We start from the raw sequence: 17313 nt of genomic DNA, 5'->3' as shown, positions 1-17313 counted from the left end.
GTGCTGATGGGACAATGAAAGACAAGCTGAGAGTCCACTGCAGAAAGCAGCTGATCTGTTTTATCTGGAGGGCATCAGCAGAGGGAGGCAGCGCCGAGGAGGAGGCGATTTCAGGAGGAAATGAAGGGTGTAACCCAGAGACAAGAGGAGGACATTAGGAAGTCATTTAGGGGAAAATGATGAGGGAGAAGAGACATCAGAGGACAGAATGAACATGAATTAGAAATGAAAGAGGAGGAGGTGATTCAGGGAGAACAGGAAGTCTCTTTGTGACACTGAGCCGAAGGAGTCCGACCGTTTCTTCTTTAACGACCAAACAGGCGCTCGTCTCGGGAAACAGCAGTGAACCAGAAACAGAGAAAGCGCCATTCAGCTAAACACAGGCTCCATTAAGCATCTGTAGCCTGAGCTGAGAGCGTCTTTTCAAAGTAAAAGCCCGTCTGACCGTCACTCCTCCAAACATCGACGGCTCGCAGAAGTCTGTTTGTCTGCTGCGTTTCTGACGGCTGTGATGATGATTCTGCTGCACAAGCACAATATTTCTGAATTTCCCTTTCCTTTCCTCCGCTGAGCCCTTTTCCTTCCACCACGCCTCCCTTCCTTCATCCTCCTTCCCTCCTCACTTTCTCCATCTCTTCGTCCACATGTCCTCCCTTCTTTTCTCACTCCTCCCTCTTCCTACCTATAATCCTCCCTTCCTTCCTTTTTTACCTTCTTCTCCTCTTCCATCCATCCATCCATCCATCCATCCATCCATCCATCCATCCATCCATCCATCCATCCATCCATCCATCCATCCATCCATCCATCCATCCTCCTCTCCTCTCCTCCCAAGTTCATCTTCTAAACTAGAAGCAGATTTCGTACTTTTCTCTTTCAGAGTTGAAGCTGAATGTTGGAGCAAAATTCAAAATGTTTCAGTTGTGAACAAACACGGCGTAAAACTCGAGCCAGAACTGCTTAAAGCTGCAGATGTGAGAGCTCTGTGATTAGACTTCACCCCGACTGTCATGTTAACTTCTGCCTCCTTTGAACGTCCATAGCTTTGATTTTTTTTTTTTTTTTTAACCAAAGAACAGATATTTTCTAACTCAGCAGTTCATCTTTTGTGCTGAAGATTCAACCTGGAGTCCTTTTACTCCTGCCTCCTGAACGTTTCTCTCTCTCTGCACCTTAGTTTATAAAACATTGGGTGACACGGTGGCGCAGCAGGTAGTGCACGTGCCTCACAGCAAGAAGGTCGCCGGTTCGATCCCTGGGTCGCCCGTGCATGCGTGGGTTCTCTCCGGCTTCCTCCCACAGACCAAAAACATGCTCATTAGGTTAATTGGTGACTCTAAATTGTCCTTAGGTGTGAGTGTGAGTGTGAATGGTTGTGTGTTTGTGCCCTGTGATCGACTGGCAACCGGTCCAGGGTGTACCCCGCCTCTCGCCCGTTGACGGCTGGGATAGGCTCCAGCACCCCCCGCAACCCCGAAAGGGATAGGCGGTATAGAAAATGGATGGATGGATTTTTCATATACGTACCAATCGTCCTCCACAGCATGATGCCACTCATTTTTGTCTTAGTGAGACTACCAGTTAACAGTGTCAACTTCTGGAATTAAGAGGCCCCCCCAAAGTAACTGTGGCCCCCCCAAAGCAACTGTGGCCCACCTGGCGTCGTGCCTGCTGCAGCGGTTGGGTTCAGTCACATGACTGCTGTTCAGAGGTGATCAGTACGTACACGATCAATGTGCAGCAGTTAAATGAACATGTCGGAAAACGATCTGAAAAGAAGCTTTGAGTGTCATTTCACAGCCGGTTTGATCAAACTGTAAAGACATCCGCTCGTCTGAAAGAGACCGACAGCCTGTCGTTCTCAGTCCTCCTCTCATGCCTTCAATCCTCCGAGTGAGAGCGGCTCATCAATGAAAAAGGAGTCTTTGCTCGCATTCATCAGGCTGAACGCCTCGTGTCTTTGTTGGAGCCACAGACGTGCCGGTGGGGATGCCGACCTTGAGGCTTTTCAGCTCATTACAGGGTTTAAAGTGCTTGAACAGACTTTCATTGAGCTCATGGTAACACAGCAGCTCACCTCGTACTGCAGGTCATCCTGTCTGTCCACCTCGTGGTTGGAGACGTCGAAGTAATCATCGGGGTCGTTGTACTCAAACACACAGCTGGAGGGAGGAGAGAGGAAGAGTCAGCCCATCGTATCTGACATCACTCATGTTCCACCTCAGGAGACGAGTCGTCCAAAAAGACAACAGGTCAGGACGTACAACTCATTGATCCCGTACGGTCCCACCAGGTGAGGGAGGGGAGGGGAGGGTGGAGGCGGTGGAGGGGAGGAGGAGCCGCCTCCCCGGCCGTGGTGGTGGTGGTGGTGGTGGCCTCTGCTCTTCCCCACCGTCACAATGTTCTGGAAGCTGATGTCCGTCTGCGTGGCGTTGTCCACGCAGTCCGGGATCGCCACCATGGCGAAAGAGTAGATGGAGCTGCTGCCGGTCCCGTTACCGCTGCACACCAGCGTACCTGAGAGGCGGAGGAGGGTCAGGACAACCAACCAGAACTCAGCTTGAATTCAAATTATGGTGGCGATGGTTTGAGCAAACGAAGGAGAAAAAACAGAAGAGCTGAGACGTGACTGATATCGAAACAGATGAGCAGGAATGATAAAACGCTGCAGTTACATCAGAGAAAACAGCAAAAGTCAAGAAATAACACCAAATTATTTGATCTTCACGAGAGGAAGTGTCAGGAGATACGAAGAGGAGAGAAAGATGAAAGAGGGGGAGAACATGTGACGAAGAGGAGGGCGACTCGTCAGCTGAAACCGGGAGGGACAAAGAGACACCAGATGAAAATATTAGATCAGATGTAACGAGGCAAGAGCTTGTGAAAGAGGATAAAACCACGTTTGAATGAGACGTAATGAAGCGAGGCCATGATGAAAAGAGGATGTCTGACAGCAGCTTCACAGAGCGCAGAGAAGAGAGAAAGAAGAACACCTGTGTGAGAGGAAAGCAGGTAAAAGCTCCCACTGAGCGACTCACCTTTCCTCCTGTGGCTCTTGCGGGTTGAGCCGGGTTGCTGCAAAGCCTCCTGGGGGTTTTGCGGTCTATCGAGCGGGAGCTGAGAAGGCCGCCGTCCTCTGACCTGGACGGGGATTCACAGTCATTTACAGAACATAAATCACACACAGGCGATGAGAATCTGAGTGTCTGTTTGCATTCAGCTCTGTTTACTGATCCACAGAGGAAGCTGGGGGGGGGGGGGGGGGGGGGGGCACCATGTATCTCTGCAGCTGCTCGCTGTGACCAGCTGATGGAGGCTAGTTAAGCTACGCTGTGTCAGCGTTTGACCTCCAGCAGCACCGTGGAGCTGTTTTTTCTCATTAGGTTTCCAGACTGCAGAGGGCTGCAGGACAGCATGCAAACACACAAACGACCATCTTCGCCGAAGCTCTGTGAGGAAGAAAATGCACCGACACGTTCGTCACAGCTCACAGACGCACGAGTGGCGCTGAGGCTGGTGCGTGTGCAGCATACAGACGAGGCCGAGCTTTGAGGCTGACACGCCGTCATATCTGAGACGCACAGTTAGTTTTGGTGCGTCCTCTGCTCACGTTAAGACACGAGAAGCTGAAGAGTCACCACGACTGCAGCTGCATCCATCAACAACCACAGACACAGTTTCAAGCAGAGCAGAGCAGCAGCAGTGGGCACAGGTAGAGGATATATACCCTCTGTACGTACTATATGCAGTATAACTCCATATACATCCAGCGGAAAGTGTAAAATATTGGAAAGTAATGCAAATTTTAATGCATGAGTGTTTCAGTTTACTGGAGCTGCTGATGTTTCAGGACAGAGTGAGAGGATGACGGTGAGGGTGTGAACCCTGTCAGCATCACTTTTCTCTGATGCATCACGAACCCAACGCGACTACACAGCAGCTGCTTCCTGAAATGTTAGCTGCAGCTGAACACGCTGACAGATGAGGACTGAAAGCGTCTGAAGAAAGAGAGCGATGATGAATGATTCAGGCAGAGCTCAGGCATCAGGCACCTGATGAGCACGATTAAAAAACTGAAGGTAAAACAGAGAGAAGTGAACTGAAGGCCGACGGCTGACTGCCTGATTCAGAGCAGCTGTGGTCTCAAATCAACTGGAATCAGCTCGTTTCTCAAGCGTGCTGACTTTCAACGCACAGCTTTGTTTCCGCAAAGCTGTTAAATCCAACACGAAGCAGAAGTCTGGAAAATCATCCTTTTCCAAACTGGGAACTGGTGTTTCCCTTTCACAGATTCAAGGTTTTAGTACTTTATTGAGTGTTTCTATTTCATGCAGCTTTATACTTCTAGGACAGTCACAGACCAGTTATTGTCGTTACTGATGTTTCCAGGGTCAATATTCAGCTTTTAACATCATAGAAAATGAAAACTTGAGCATCTACAGACGAGGTGGAGGTTATGCAATGTGGCAGAAATCTCCAGGACAGCAGCGTTAAATATCCCACCTTCACTTCTTGTATTTTCACTGTTGGTGAGACAGAAACATGAGACGAGGTGTGATGTTCTTTATCAGGAGAGCATCGAGCAGCCAGCATGTAAAGCTTTAAATGGAGCTGTGAAAAAGAAGTGAGATGTCGCTGGAGGAGATGATCAAACCTTCCTCAGATCTGTCAGTGAGTAACAGCCGAGTCTGTGACAGTCTGAGAGGAAATATTCTCCATCTGTCCTCGGCTTCATGGGAGCGCAGGCTTAATAAAGGTGACTGATAGGAGGCGGATGGAGGGATGTGGGACAGGAGAGTCAGTGAAGAGGAAGACAAGTCAGTCCTGGAGGGGGTCATTGAAAGCTGATTGATGGAGATGTCCAAAAGCGTCCTACCTTTACGTTTCCGTGTCTGTCCATCGGCCGCAGGGAGTTACTCCAGCCTTTCTGCTAATGAGACAGAGGAGACAGAGACAGACGGCGTTACGGAGGGTGGGAGGACGGCAGGAAGTCGAGAGGAAAACGGAGTCAAAGAGGAAGAAAGTGGAGATTTCTCTTTGTATTTGTCTGCTCAAACACTTCCCATGTTTTGGGCACTAACTAATACATTTCAAATGGAAGCATCTTTCTTCAAGTTAGCGACCATAAACACACAACGTCCAGTCAGACTTTCAAAATAAAGTTTGCTGAGAAACATTTCAGGTGACGCTCGCAGTCTTCAAGCTGCTTAGTTTGATTCAGGAAAAGGTTAAAACTTTTGGAAAACTGGAACATTTGTGTCCATGTGAATCCATTGATCACTTTTTTATAACTTCATTGACAAAATATCGAACACGTTTAAAAAGAAGAGCGAGGCATTGATCGTTCTCCACCCGCTCAGACTTCAGGTGTGACGCCACGCCATCAGGTGACGAGCACGTCCAACGAAAGCTGCCGTTTGGCTCGAGGGGACAAAGCGTCGGCGGAGCAGATGCTAATTTAACGGGCGGTGTGTGACCCCTGCTCGCTCCCACCTCAATCAACAGCTCATAACCAGCTTACATACAACGAGCCACCAGCCGCACACATTAGCATAAATAATACAGCTGTGAGCACAAGCGAGTGTGTGCAGGCGTCACTCAGGGGCCAATAGGAACAGAAACACCTGCTCACAGCGAGCACAGAGGTAATTACTTACGAGTGTGTGTGTGTGTGTGTGTGTGTGTGTGTGTGTGTGTGTGTGTGTCTTTATTATTAGGTTTTCAAGCTTGCTGGAATCGTCGCTCCTGAAGTTAAATGTCTGCAGACACACACATCAAACTGATGCCTGAAGACGCCCACAGAAGATGCAGAAATGCATACGCTAACCTGCTATTTCCAGGTGAAACACACACACGCACACACACACACACACACACACACACACACACACACACTGCTGTCTCCCACAGAAATGGGAAAGTCCAGCCGACCTGTTTAATGGCCGATGAAACACAATCAGTGAGCAGAACACAACAGGCCTGATAGATGATCGTGGTTATTGAGTGGGTATTGACTGGCCTTATGTTCACTGACAGGCACGCACACACACACACACACACACACACACACACACACACACACACACACACACACACACACACACACACACACACTCACACTCAGACAACCTGCAGAAGACATGTAATGCATAACAATCAGCTCTGAAACAAAGGCGAGGAGGAGGAGAGGTGTGCGTGTGTGTGTGTGTGTGTGTGTGTGTGTGTGTGTGTGTGTGTGCAGCCATGCAAATATTCATGAGCTGGGGTGTGTGCGTGCGTGTGTGTGCGTGTGTGTGTGTGCGTTTGTCAGCCATTGAACGACGTCTCCTGAACGGCTGTATTTTTTACTGGTTGAAGAACAGCTGAGCCAATCAGAGCCTTCGTGGGCGGGACTCCAGTTGAACGCAGGTTAAAACGTTAAAAAGTGAAGTGAAGCTTTGCAGAGTTTGTGTTTTTAATGAAGCGTTGTTCAGGTTTTGTTGGATCTGTTTGGCTTCATTCATGTGTCCGGCGCTGGACCATCAGACAGGTCTGAATATTCACCGTCTGTGCTCGTCCGTGTGGGTTGGCCTGTCGACTGTCAGTGTGTGATTTTGCTGCGCATCCCCGCGCGCGCTCCCGCTCATTGCGCCCGTGCGTCTGAGCGCTTGCAGGGACGCGGCGGTAAGAGTGGGCTCTGCGACATCAGGCCGACGGAAATGACAGCTGAGTGAGGTGTGAAATGAATGAGTGAAGAGCAGCAGAGCTGACTGCTGTCTGTCTCCACAGAAGAGCTACTGCAGCTGAAGATGAAGAAGATGAAGCCTCCTCATCCTCTCAGCTCTGCCTGTTGGAGGTCAGACAGCAGTTTTACTTTAGGGAAGTTTGATGTGAAACTTCATCTCCCAGAAATGACAACAAACGGTATTGAAGGAAACAAAACGCTGACTGAATTATATTTAAACATGACGAGGAAATGCTGTTGATGTCGCACCCCAGCTGAATAATGGTCTGACTCTTAGCCTGAGGGTTCAGAGGTGCTTTAATAACTTGTCCTTGAATGTCATGAGCAGCACTTGAACACACCGTAAGAGCCAGTGAGAAAGTAAATAAGACAAAATATTTTAATTACAGATAACAAAGCAATGTCTTCTTAAAATCCCTTTATAAAGCTGTCATACTAATAACGGGGCTAATATGGCGATTTATTAGCTTAACTCACGTATTCTCAAACTCTGCAAAACTACTAAAAAACGTGAACTAAAGTGACTTAAAATGCACACAACGTTAAATAAAACAGACAAACCTCGTGCCCTCTTCAGCCAAAAAGAAATACTGCTTTTAGTCTCCTTTTTTACTTCCGTTTTTTGTTTCAAAATAAAAGCACCGACCTTGTAAAAATGAAATGGATTAAAACACTTTAGAAAGAGCGTGTTATTTGGGTCGTTTACAGTTAAAGCGTCGTCTGAATGTTGCCTCTGAACGGTTGTTTGCTGGGAGCGTGTTAGACCTGTTTTCCACCAACATGGACGATCTTGCTATCGTCCACTCTAGTAAGGACAGCATTGTCATCTGTCTCTGACCAAAGTGGTTTCCTTGACGTGAGCTCTGGACTCTGGTGTCGCAGCCCTTCATCCTGCAGCACTCCAGCCTCCTCATCCTCCTCCCTGTGATGCAGACTTTCATCCACTCAGAGGAAATGTAAGGAAGAAATTCTGGATGCAAATGAACTGAGTTTAAGCGTCATTTCTGGGGGACAGAGCTGAATATTGACTGTTAGACAGACCAGAGACAAGCATTACGTCCCTGAACACTTGAGTCGGTATCGACTGGTCAAGCGGATCGATTTCTGCCAGTTTCAGTGTCTCAGAGTGAAGTGAATGGAATCAAATATGTTAATGAAGCAGTAAATATTTCCTTATTGCTGGTAAATAAACGATGGCGGCTGCGTTTTCCACGCAGACGCCGACACTGAGTGCAGGCTGACGTCATGAAGTCGGCCTCCAGCGCGCTGTCACCACATGAAGGACACACTGTTCTGATTGACTTTGGATACCTGTGAGGTGCAGAGTCGTCTTATTGGCTGAGCTGTTTAGCAGCTCTCACAGTTAGCATGGCGACATGAACTCTGCCTCCACTCGTTTGGTGTCGTCTGTCAGCCAAAGTGTTTGTGTGAACTTTGACCTGTTTATGGTACGAAATGAAAAGACGGGATCAGCGATGCTGCAGAGATTCGTCCTCTGGGGAGCGTGAAAGCCTGCATCGTGTTCTGCGGCATCTGAAGAGACGTCTCGCATCAGCAGGCCGCCAGAGCCTCGCCGCTCGCTCACGATGAAGCTCAGCATGTCGGCAGGCAGCGGGGGGGGGGCTTCAGCTTACAGCGGCCTGTGTGTGTGCAGAGACACACACGCTGCAGCTTCAGACTGATCACTCGAACGTGAACACACTGAGCTGACGGTGATTATTTCACTGACGTCCATGTCCTCAGCGCGTCTGCATCGATGGCGTCTCCTGGGGCTTCAACACGTTTCTCCTCCCTGTTCATTAACTATTTACTGATTCCATCAGCACACACTTCCACCACATCTATCACACACACACACACGCGCGCGCACACACACACACACACACGCACGCACGCACACACACAAACACACACACACACACACACACACACACACACACAAAAGCAGAAATAGTTCCACATCAACACACTTTCCTCTGGCATTTATCTCTTTCACCCACCCACTGCCTGTAGTGCATGAACACACACACACACACACACACACACACGCTCACACACACACTCACACACACACACACACACAGACACACACACACGCGCAGGCACACACAGATCCATTTTCATTCCCAGCATGCCGAGGGGGAAGTAGAGATACTATAATCATACCCAAGAGAGGGGGAGCGGTCAGGGAGAGAAAGAGGGGCGAGGCTGAATCCAGGGAGGGACGAAGGAGGAAATCAGGAGAAACTGGGAAAAATGAGAAATGATCCGAGGGTGAAAATGCAAGAGGAGGGAGAAAAGAGAAGGAAAGAGGAGAAAAGAGAAGGAAAGAGGAGAAAAGAGGAGGAAAGAGGAGAAAAGAGAAGGAAAGGAGAAAAGAGGAGAGGCGGAGGCTCAGCCGTTAGAAGGAGATTTCTGCTTTCAGCCTCTTTCTCTCTCCGTTCACCTCTCACCTCCATCAATCCTCTGGACCGTCAGAGTCTGATGGAAGTCGAGCTGAGGATGGAGGTCGAGGCGACGTGGAGATTAGTGAAGGCAGCAGCGAGCAGACGGCCGGTCTTTATTCAGTCTGCTCACACTGAGGGACGCTGGACAGACTCCTCGTCCGTCCATCTGACTGATTTTAACGTTGTTTGTTTGAATTAAGGAAAATTTACTGCAAAAAAAAATCAGAAAGACTTTCTTTGAAAACACTGATTCACATCTGATTTTGCAGAAATTTCTGAGAATGGCACAAAGCGTGAGGAATGTTTCAGTTGTAAATTAAAGCTGAACATGTTGCTGAAGCTTGTGACACACTGGGATGTAACGCAGGGTAACGCACCCTGTTTAACAGATCACTATACAAGATAAGCTTTCTTCACTCTTTGGCTTTATTTATCAATCAGAAATGAAGCTTAAACTTCAGAAACTGGCTCAGACAATGGACTCAGGTCAGGTCGGTCCAATCAGTTCTTCTTCTCAAATCCTAATTATTATAATCAACCCTCTGACGGATGCTCTGGATAAGAAGATTTCTGCCTTTCTAAAAATGTATTTTGACAACATGCAGCCGCCATAAAGGAAAACAGACAGAAACACAATCGGAGAGCTCAAACGAGTGTGTGCACATCTGCAGAACACACACACACACACACACACACACACACACACACCTTCGTTTAAAGGAGAACACACACACCTGAGCACACGCTCACCCGCTCAGAGGAAAACACGCCTGTTGTCTTTTACATGTTGGAGCCTCGGTGGAGCTCCGGCCTCCTGGAAACCTCCAGAGTTTCCTCGAACGCTCTTAATTATGATTCATTATCCAAACACATTTGCATTTTTCCTCGCGGGCATTTTGTCAAAGCAACAATAATCCTCAACGTTTCAGAAACGTCTGTTCCTGTCTGAGAAGCAGAAAGCAGCTTTTCTCACGCAGAGCGGCGGTTTGTTTGTCAGAGCCTTCTGAAACCACACGAGCTTCTCTGCTCCGACTCTGAGGAAGATTTGCTTTATTTTAACTCCACTTTGACTTAAGAAAAGGAACTTCCAGCGACGCCTGGAGCCTGAAAATCTAAGTATGAGGAGGAAAAAAAGAGCTGACAAGCACAGGTTTTTTGGATGGAGGCAAAAATCTCAAAACCCTGATAAATGAAACTGCACGCGTCGACACCAGAGGAAGACAGCAGGTGAAGCGGTCCTTCGTCTCTTCAGCTGCAGCTGATGTTCATTCTTCACACAGCCTGTCCATCAAACATCCACATCAGTCACATTCAGCCTCATTCGGAAACAGCCGCCGCCCTTGTGGTCATGACATCACTCCAGAGCTTTCCGTTTCATTTTTCAAACAGCGAACAAAGCAAATGTAAATATGAACACGTAACTCATTCAAACTGTGTATTATGAGCTTCCAGCTGGAGGGAACGGCCTCTGCTGACGCTGGCAGATATTACAGAGCACATCATTCTGCGGCTCACGCTCACTCATTATGGAAATCTACACAACATAAACAACAACAGGTTGGAGATTCTTTCGCTGACTGCAGCCTCACGGAGCAGGTCGGTGCCTTGCTCATGGGCAGCACTCTGCCTGCATTTTCTTATTCTCCTCTTGTTTTGCTGCGTTCAGGACGTTTCTGGGTTGCAAACTTTGGACATTGGGTGCGCAGACCTCAGCCAATAGCAGCGTACAGGTGAGGTCGGGACTTCCGACAGAGGTAGGAACCAGGTAGAACCACAGCAGCACACGGCGCCGATAACAGCCAGGTAAAGCAAGGTGAGACGCCATGAGGACAAATGTCTTTAGTGAGTCAGAGAGGGGGAGGCTTTGCTAGCTCACTGAAGTGTTGGCTTTCATATTATCACACATGCAGCCTTCTTACATCAGCAGCTTGCAGCGAACGCACCAGCTGAAGTGAGGAGGAGGAGGAGCCACAGAACACCTTCAGCACCTTTAAGCCAGAAACAAGGCTTTTCATCAACGTCTTCACTGTTTGGAACGCGGTGACAGTTCAGATTTTTGTTCTCTGTCCGTCCCACGAGAGACAGACAGACAGACAGACAGACAGACAGACAGACAGACAGACAGACAGACAGACAGACAGACAGGCAGGCAGGCAGGCAGGCAGGCAGGCAGGCAGACAGACAGACAGGCAGGCAGGCAGACAGACAGACAGACAGACAGACAGACAGACAGACAGACAGACAGACAGGCAGACAGACAGACAGACAGGCAGGCAGACAGACAGACACTCAGAGAGACTGACAGAGAGACAGACAGACAGACAGACAGACAGACAGACAGACAGACAGACAGACAGACAGACAGGCAGGCAGGCAGACAGACAGGCAGGCAGGCAGACAGCGTAACATCTGCTGATTTTAGCTGCGTGAGAAAATCTGAATGCTAACACACAGATTATCTCCGTCTCGGGTGTTTAAGTATCGATCCAGGCCGTCGTGTCCCTGCTGAGGTCCTCTGATGATCTGCGCCTCTCAAGCTGAGATCATGTTCGCGCACGCGTTCCCGCCTCTGTCACGTTTCCTGTTAATGTACTGCAAATATCAGAGGTGGGAAAAAGTACTCAGGACTTTAAAGTAGGAACACAACAGAGTAAAAATACTCTGTTCCAAATAAAAGTCCTGAAGTCTAAACTTTGCTCGTTTAAGACCAAAGTTTAGGTGTTAGCATGGCTCAGCTCTGCTGCTCTTCGACTGTGCCGTCAGTATCTTCCACGCGTCCTCCTGTGGATTCAGCAGAGGTGCATGATGGGATTCGTAGCAACACGTTACCACCTGGCGTTCAGCTCGGAGCCTCGGCTGAATACAAATGAGCCTTTCTGTCTCTGGAGTGTTGCTTCTCTCAGCTGCTGACGGCCTAATGAGCCAACAGCTCATTAAGACTAATGGAGTTTTGATGACTCTGAGATATCAAGAGTCCTTTAAAGAAGAGCGTGCGAACGACGTTTGGACCACCACGATGGCAGACGATGGATCGAGTCCGTCCTCCCGTGCTGCCTGTCAGTCCCAGTTCACCCTCTGAGGGTCCCAGCTGGAGACATGATGAGCAAAGATTTCATATCTGCTCAGTCTGATTTGCTCCAGTTTGTCCAAACTATTATATCTTCATTCTAATACTGACGTAAAACTATGAGAGATGTCAAAGATATATTTTAAAAATATTGTCATGTTTACGAGGACAAATTAGCTTTTGCACCCAAAGGTTTGTGCATATTTTTGTCATGTCTGTTTAAATGAGACACAGCCATTAGAGCCAGGCTAGCAGTTTCCCCCTGCAGCCAGTCTTTATGCTAAGCTAAGCTAAAGTCGGCTTCAACGTTCTGACACGAAACACACACAAACATCTTCAAAGCCAACGAACAGATGATGAAGATGTCGCCCTGAAGAGAAGCACAGCGTCTCTCAAACCCGTGTGTTTGTATTCATTTTAAATATATTTGTTTTATGAGTATTTGTACCAGCTCCAGTCCTGATGGCTCAGGTTTCGCTCGTTCAGTCTCTCAGATGTGACGGATGAACAAACTCTCAGTTCCTTTCAACAAATATTACACTTAATGACTCATGTCGGCCTCTCGCTTTCATCTCTCTTCTTCTTCTGTGGTTTCTCTCTCTGTAATGATGCCAGTGACAAAGTAAAGTCCTTTACAAAAGCAGCTAGTGGGGGTTTCTATCTGTGTGTGTGTGTGTGTGTGTGTGTGTGTGTGTGTGTGTGTGTGTGTGTGTGTGTGTGCGCGCGCGCGCTCATTACAGCAGATCTGCCAGCTCCAGTGTGAGAAAGCATAAATACAGCTTCCCTAATGACCTCGGTTACCGCGGCAACAGCATCCCATCGAGACAAATCTGACAGCAAAGAGAGGAGAAGAAGTGACGGAGACAGAGGGGGAGGTGGGTGTGGGGGAGGGGAGTAAGAGAGGGGGAGAGAGAGGAAAAAGAGTCGGGAGATAAATATTTAGGAGGGTGAAGAGGAGCTGGACGGACGGACACAGAGAGGATGAGGAGGAGGGAGGCGAAGAAGAAGTGCAGGAAGCAACATGTGCTTCATGTTAGCATTACAGGTGTGGAGGTGAGGGTGGTGTGTGTGTGTGTGGGGGGGGGCTTTTCATCTTTCATCATTAAATCCTCTCATTTCATCTGAAAACAGGCCGCGTGTGTGTAAGTGTGAAAATTAGATGTTTCATGTGATTACAGTGAACACACACACACACACACACACACACACACACACACTGCACATATGTCCAGCCTGTGGAAGTCACATGATGTTTTATTTCAAACACGTCACTTCCTGTGTTTTCCCGCTTTGCGTCTGATTCGTGTCACCTGTCCCTCGTTTGTCTCCACCTGTGCCTCCTCAGTTGTCCCTCTCAGTGTATTTGAGCGCCTGTTTTTCCTCCTGTCTTGGCTCTGACTGTCGTCTCGCACATTGGTTTCCGTTCTCTCTGCTCCTCTTTTGCGTTGTGTTTCACTGGACTCGGCTTGTTTTTCCTTTGTGCTCTCGTTGCTTGGATTTATTTGGCTTTTTGCTTTGGACTCTCACCTCCCTGAGAGTCTGGATTTTGGTTTGTCACGTGATTTCACTAACTTCATCAAACTGCACCAGCTCTGCTGCCTTTGGGTTCAATCCTCTGCAGCGAATGACGATAAAAGCAGCTTGTGAATGTTGAGCTTCCACATTCATGCATTCATCTGAGTGGAGAGCAGAACTCATCATCGATGAACAACATGAAACATGAACATGTACATAGAGATGATGGATGAAATAGTCTAATAAAATATAATCATTATTATAGTGCAAAATCACAAAAGAGAGAGAAGAAGAAGAAGGAAAGAGAAGAGAGACAAAAGAGGTGGGAGAAGATTTAAAACAGATGAGGGATGAAAGAATGAAGAAGAAGAGTCGGTCATTTTGTAGATCAGGTGAAAAGAAGAATGGAGGGGGGGAGGAGGAGTGAGGGAGGAAGTGGAGTAAGAGGACAAATCGATGGACAGAAAAAACAAGAATGCCGACAGAGAGAGAGAGAGAGAGAGAGAGAGGGAGAGAGAGAGAGAGAGAGAGAGGGAGAGAGAGAGAGAGAGAGAGAGAGAACAGAGAGGTGGATGAAGAAGAAAGGAAAGAGGAAGAAACAAGTCAGTTCATGTGCTTTTCATTCAGCTGCGCGTGTGTCCAGACAGGAAGCCACGAAATCGAATGAAATGAAATCAGCCTGTACACCTGTCAGCCTCAACACACACACACACACACACACACACACACACACACACACACACACACACACACACTCACACACACACCTCTTTGATTTTCTCTTCTCATGTTTAGGTTTTCTTTGCTTCTCAGCAGCCGTTTAGCTGACGGAGCCTGAAGCCAACAGAGAGGCGTTCAAATGCTCCGAGGCAGCGTGGGACAAACCATGTGATGCAGGCTTTTAGGGGGCATGTCATGCAAAGCAAGTGTCCCGCACACACAAACAGCAGCACTCACCCTGCACGTGAACGAATTAATGTGTGTGTGTGTGTGTGTGTGTGAGTGTGTGTGTGTGTGTGTGTGTGTGTGTGTGTGTGTGTGTGTGTGTGTGTGTGTGTGTGTGTGTGTGTGTGTGTGTGTGATTGCTTGTCATCTTCTCTTCAAATATCATGAGGTCATCAGAATCCATTACAGACCTCATTAATCACACACACACACACACACACACACACACACACACACACACACACACACACACACACACACACAGATAGTGACACCCTCTCTTACAGAGCCAAGGTGACAGAGGGCATTGAGTGTGTGTGTGTGTGTGTGTGTGTGTGTGTGTGTGTGTGTGTGTGTGTGTGTGTGTGTGTGTGTGTGTTGGAGGGAAGGAGGAAGAAGAGGAAAGATGAGAGGAGGACAAAATATTACAATGAATGTGTGTGTGTAGCACACACATTCTCTAACAGCTGATTTTTTAAATTGTTTGCAATAAACAATAAACACGTTAAACAAAAATAAAAACATGATTTATTGTTCAGAAAAGAGGCGACGACACGGAGCAGTTTGATGATTTTATGACTGAATGAATACGACAGATAAAGGTTGTATGAGACAGACGAGACAGAATACATATTTATGGTTATAAGTGTGTGTGTGCGTGCTTGAGTGCATGCGTGCATACGTGCATGCGTGCATACGTGCATGCGTGTGCGTGGGTTGGGGCTTGCAGGGATCCTTGCCTGTGACTCCCTGGAAGCCCAGATCAATCAGGACACAACAGCTATGTAATGAATGTGAATCCCAAATCCCGGGGGTGTGTGTTTGTGTGTGTGTGTGAGCGTGTGTGTGTGTGTGTGTGAGAGCGTGTGTGTGTGTGTGTGCGTGCACACGAGTGTGTTTGCTTCTCCCGAGGTGACCTAGTGAAGATGGTAATGATGTCTAACAATCAGTAGAGAGTGTGCAAACCAAAACCTCAGAGGATGAGGAGTGTGTGTGTGTGTGTGTGTGTGTGTGTGTGTGTGTGTGTGTGTGTGTGTGTGTGTGTGTGTGTGTGTGTGTGTGTCTTTTACAAATCAGCAGCTCCTTTCCCTCAGCCGTGTTCAGTTACAGTCAGCTTTACAACAAACCCACATGACACGGTCTGAACGCTGCACGAGTCCAGGCTCAAACCCACACCTGCCCCCCCACCAGCCAACCTGCTGCCATCAATTATCTCTAAACCCCCCCCCCCCAGATCTGAGCAAAGCCTTTAAAGTGAGACCCCATCGAGCCCAGAACCAAACACATGCAGAGAGCTGCTGCAGGGACGAACAACTGAAAGACGCATCAGTGACACAGAAAGACTGGAGTTTCAGGATCAAATCTCTGCAGTATTTACAGTCAGACACCAGATTTTGTGCTCTACAGTCATGTGTTCATAAAGGACGCTGAGATCTACAACTGTCACCAGATCAGTCTGAGCTTTGCCTGTCTCACACTGCTGCTGCTGTTTGGACTCGACTTCATGTTATTTGGTCTCCACCTTCATTCTGACGCAGTTCAGACGGAGGTTGTGATGTTTGTTATCAATATGAGGGAATTAATTTGGCCATTTGAAAGCAGGATTTTTAATTTCACTTGCACACTTGTCGATTGAATTGAGGGGACAGAATCAATAGCTCCACATGAAACTGAATTCATGTGTAACTGTGTGAATTTGGTCCACATAAATATCCATGAGGGAGTGTCGGAGTGGAAAGCGATGCTCCCGTCGAGGTCGCCGCAGCCTTCAGTGTGTCTGCAGCAGAAGAGACAGAAATGTGAGCTCATGAGCAGAAACAGGAAGTTTCTAATGAGAGTGAGCCGTGGAAATGTCGGTGAGCTTCAGCTGCTGTTCAAAGGCTTTTCTAACAGAACAATGATTTGACGTCTTTAAACCTGATTTATTTGCCTACATGTGCTCGTTTGTGTGAAACGTTCTCGTGGTGGTGAACACAGTCCATGCACATGTGCTCATGAGTGCTTGTATTATGCATGAGGAGGGTTCAGGCCTGCAGCTCCTCCATAAACATGTGCGGCTCGAGGTTTAAGATATTCCCACAATGCCTTTGGACACGTTTCCTGAATCCTCACATCGCTCTCGACACGCTGGGCAGATTCAGCCTGTTTGGAAAATCAAACTCGGCTGCAGAAATGACAGAAATCTATGTAAAGTCTGTTATTATAATACACAGATTCCTGCTCTATTTACAGCAGCAGCTGCTTAATATTCACAGTTTGACACGAGGAGCCTTTCTGAAGGCGCCTCAGCCCCTGAGGAGTGTCTTCACCGCTGGCTTCTCCATTAAAGGGATTGTTTCTCCATTAACTCCATTTCCAGATCAGTCACCAAACTGCTGCCTGTGTGTAATTCGCAGATCATCGTATTAAATCACATAAAAAGAGTGAATTCCTTTTGCAAATATTTCTTTTAGCCTTCTTACGAAGGAGCAGAGGAGTCGGATAAACAGTCCAGCTGAGCAACAGCTGGCTTCAGTCACCCTGAAGCAGCTGCAGCAGGTCAGCGCTCCAGTTTCAGGACCACGGACAGCTCCACCCGCTCCAGCAGAGGACAGCGGATTTCCATTGTTAACTGC

At 47.9% G+C, this 17313-nt stretch overlaps 1 protein-coding gene across 2 annotated transcripts in view; it reads right to left on the bottom strand.

Annotated features, from left to right (window-relative positions):
• Positions 1 to 17313, bottom strand: part of LOC139334987 (PDZ domain-containing protein 4-like) — a 36700-nt gene that overhangs the window by 16795 nt on the left and 2592 nt on the right. Inside the window, exons 2-5 of one of the 2 annotated variants that reach the window (XM_070968321.1) lie at positions 4877 to 4930; positions 3039 to 3141; positions 2265 to 2517; positions 2078 to 2162 (exon numbers count right to left, since the gene is read on the bottom strand). In XM_070968321.1, the coding sequence (XP_070824422.1) occupies positions 2078 to 2162; positions 2265 to 2517; positions 3039 to 3141; positions 4877 to 4930 (495 nt within the window). The remainder of the gene's footprint in view (positions 1 to 2077; positions 2163 to 2264; positions 2518 to 3038; positions 3142 to 4876; positions 4931 to 17313) is intronic. The other variant, XM_070968322.1, reaches the window with a different exon arrangement.

This window comes from Chaetodon trifascialis, chromosome 8, assembly GCF_039877785.1.
Source record: "Chaetodon trifascialis isolate fChaTrf1 chromosome 8, fChaTrf1.hap1, whole genome shotgun sequence".
In the NCBI taxonomy this organism is placed as follows: Eukaryota; Metazoa; Chordata; class Actinopteri; order Chaetodontiformes; family Chaetodontidae; genus Chaetodon; species Chaetodon trifascialis.
The sequence above is the reverse complement of the archived record's forward strand: the minus strand, read 5'-3'. Positions and strand labels throughout refer to the sequence as shown.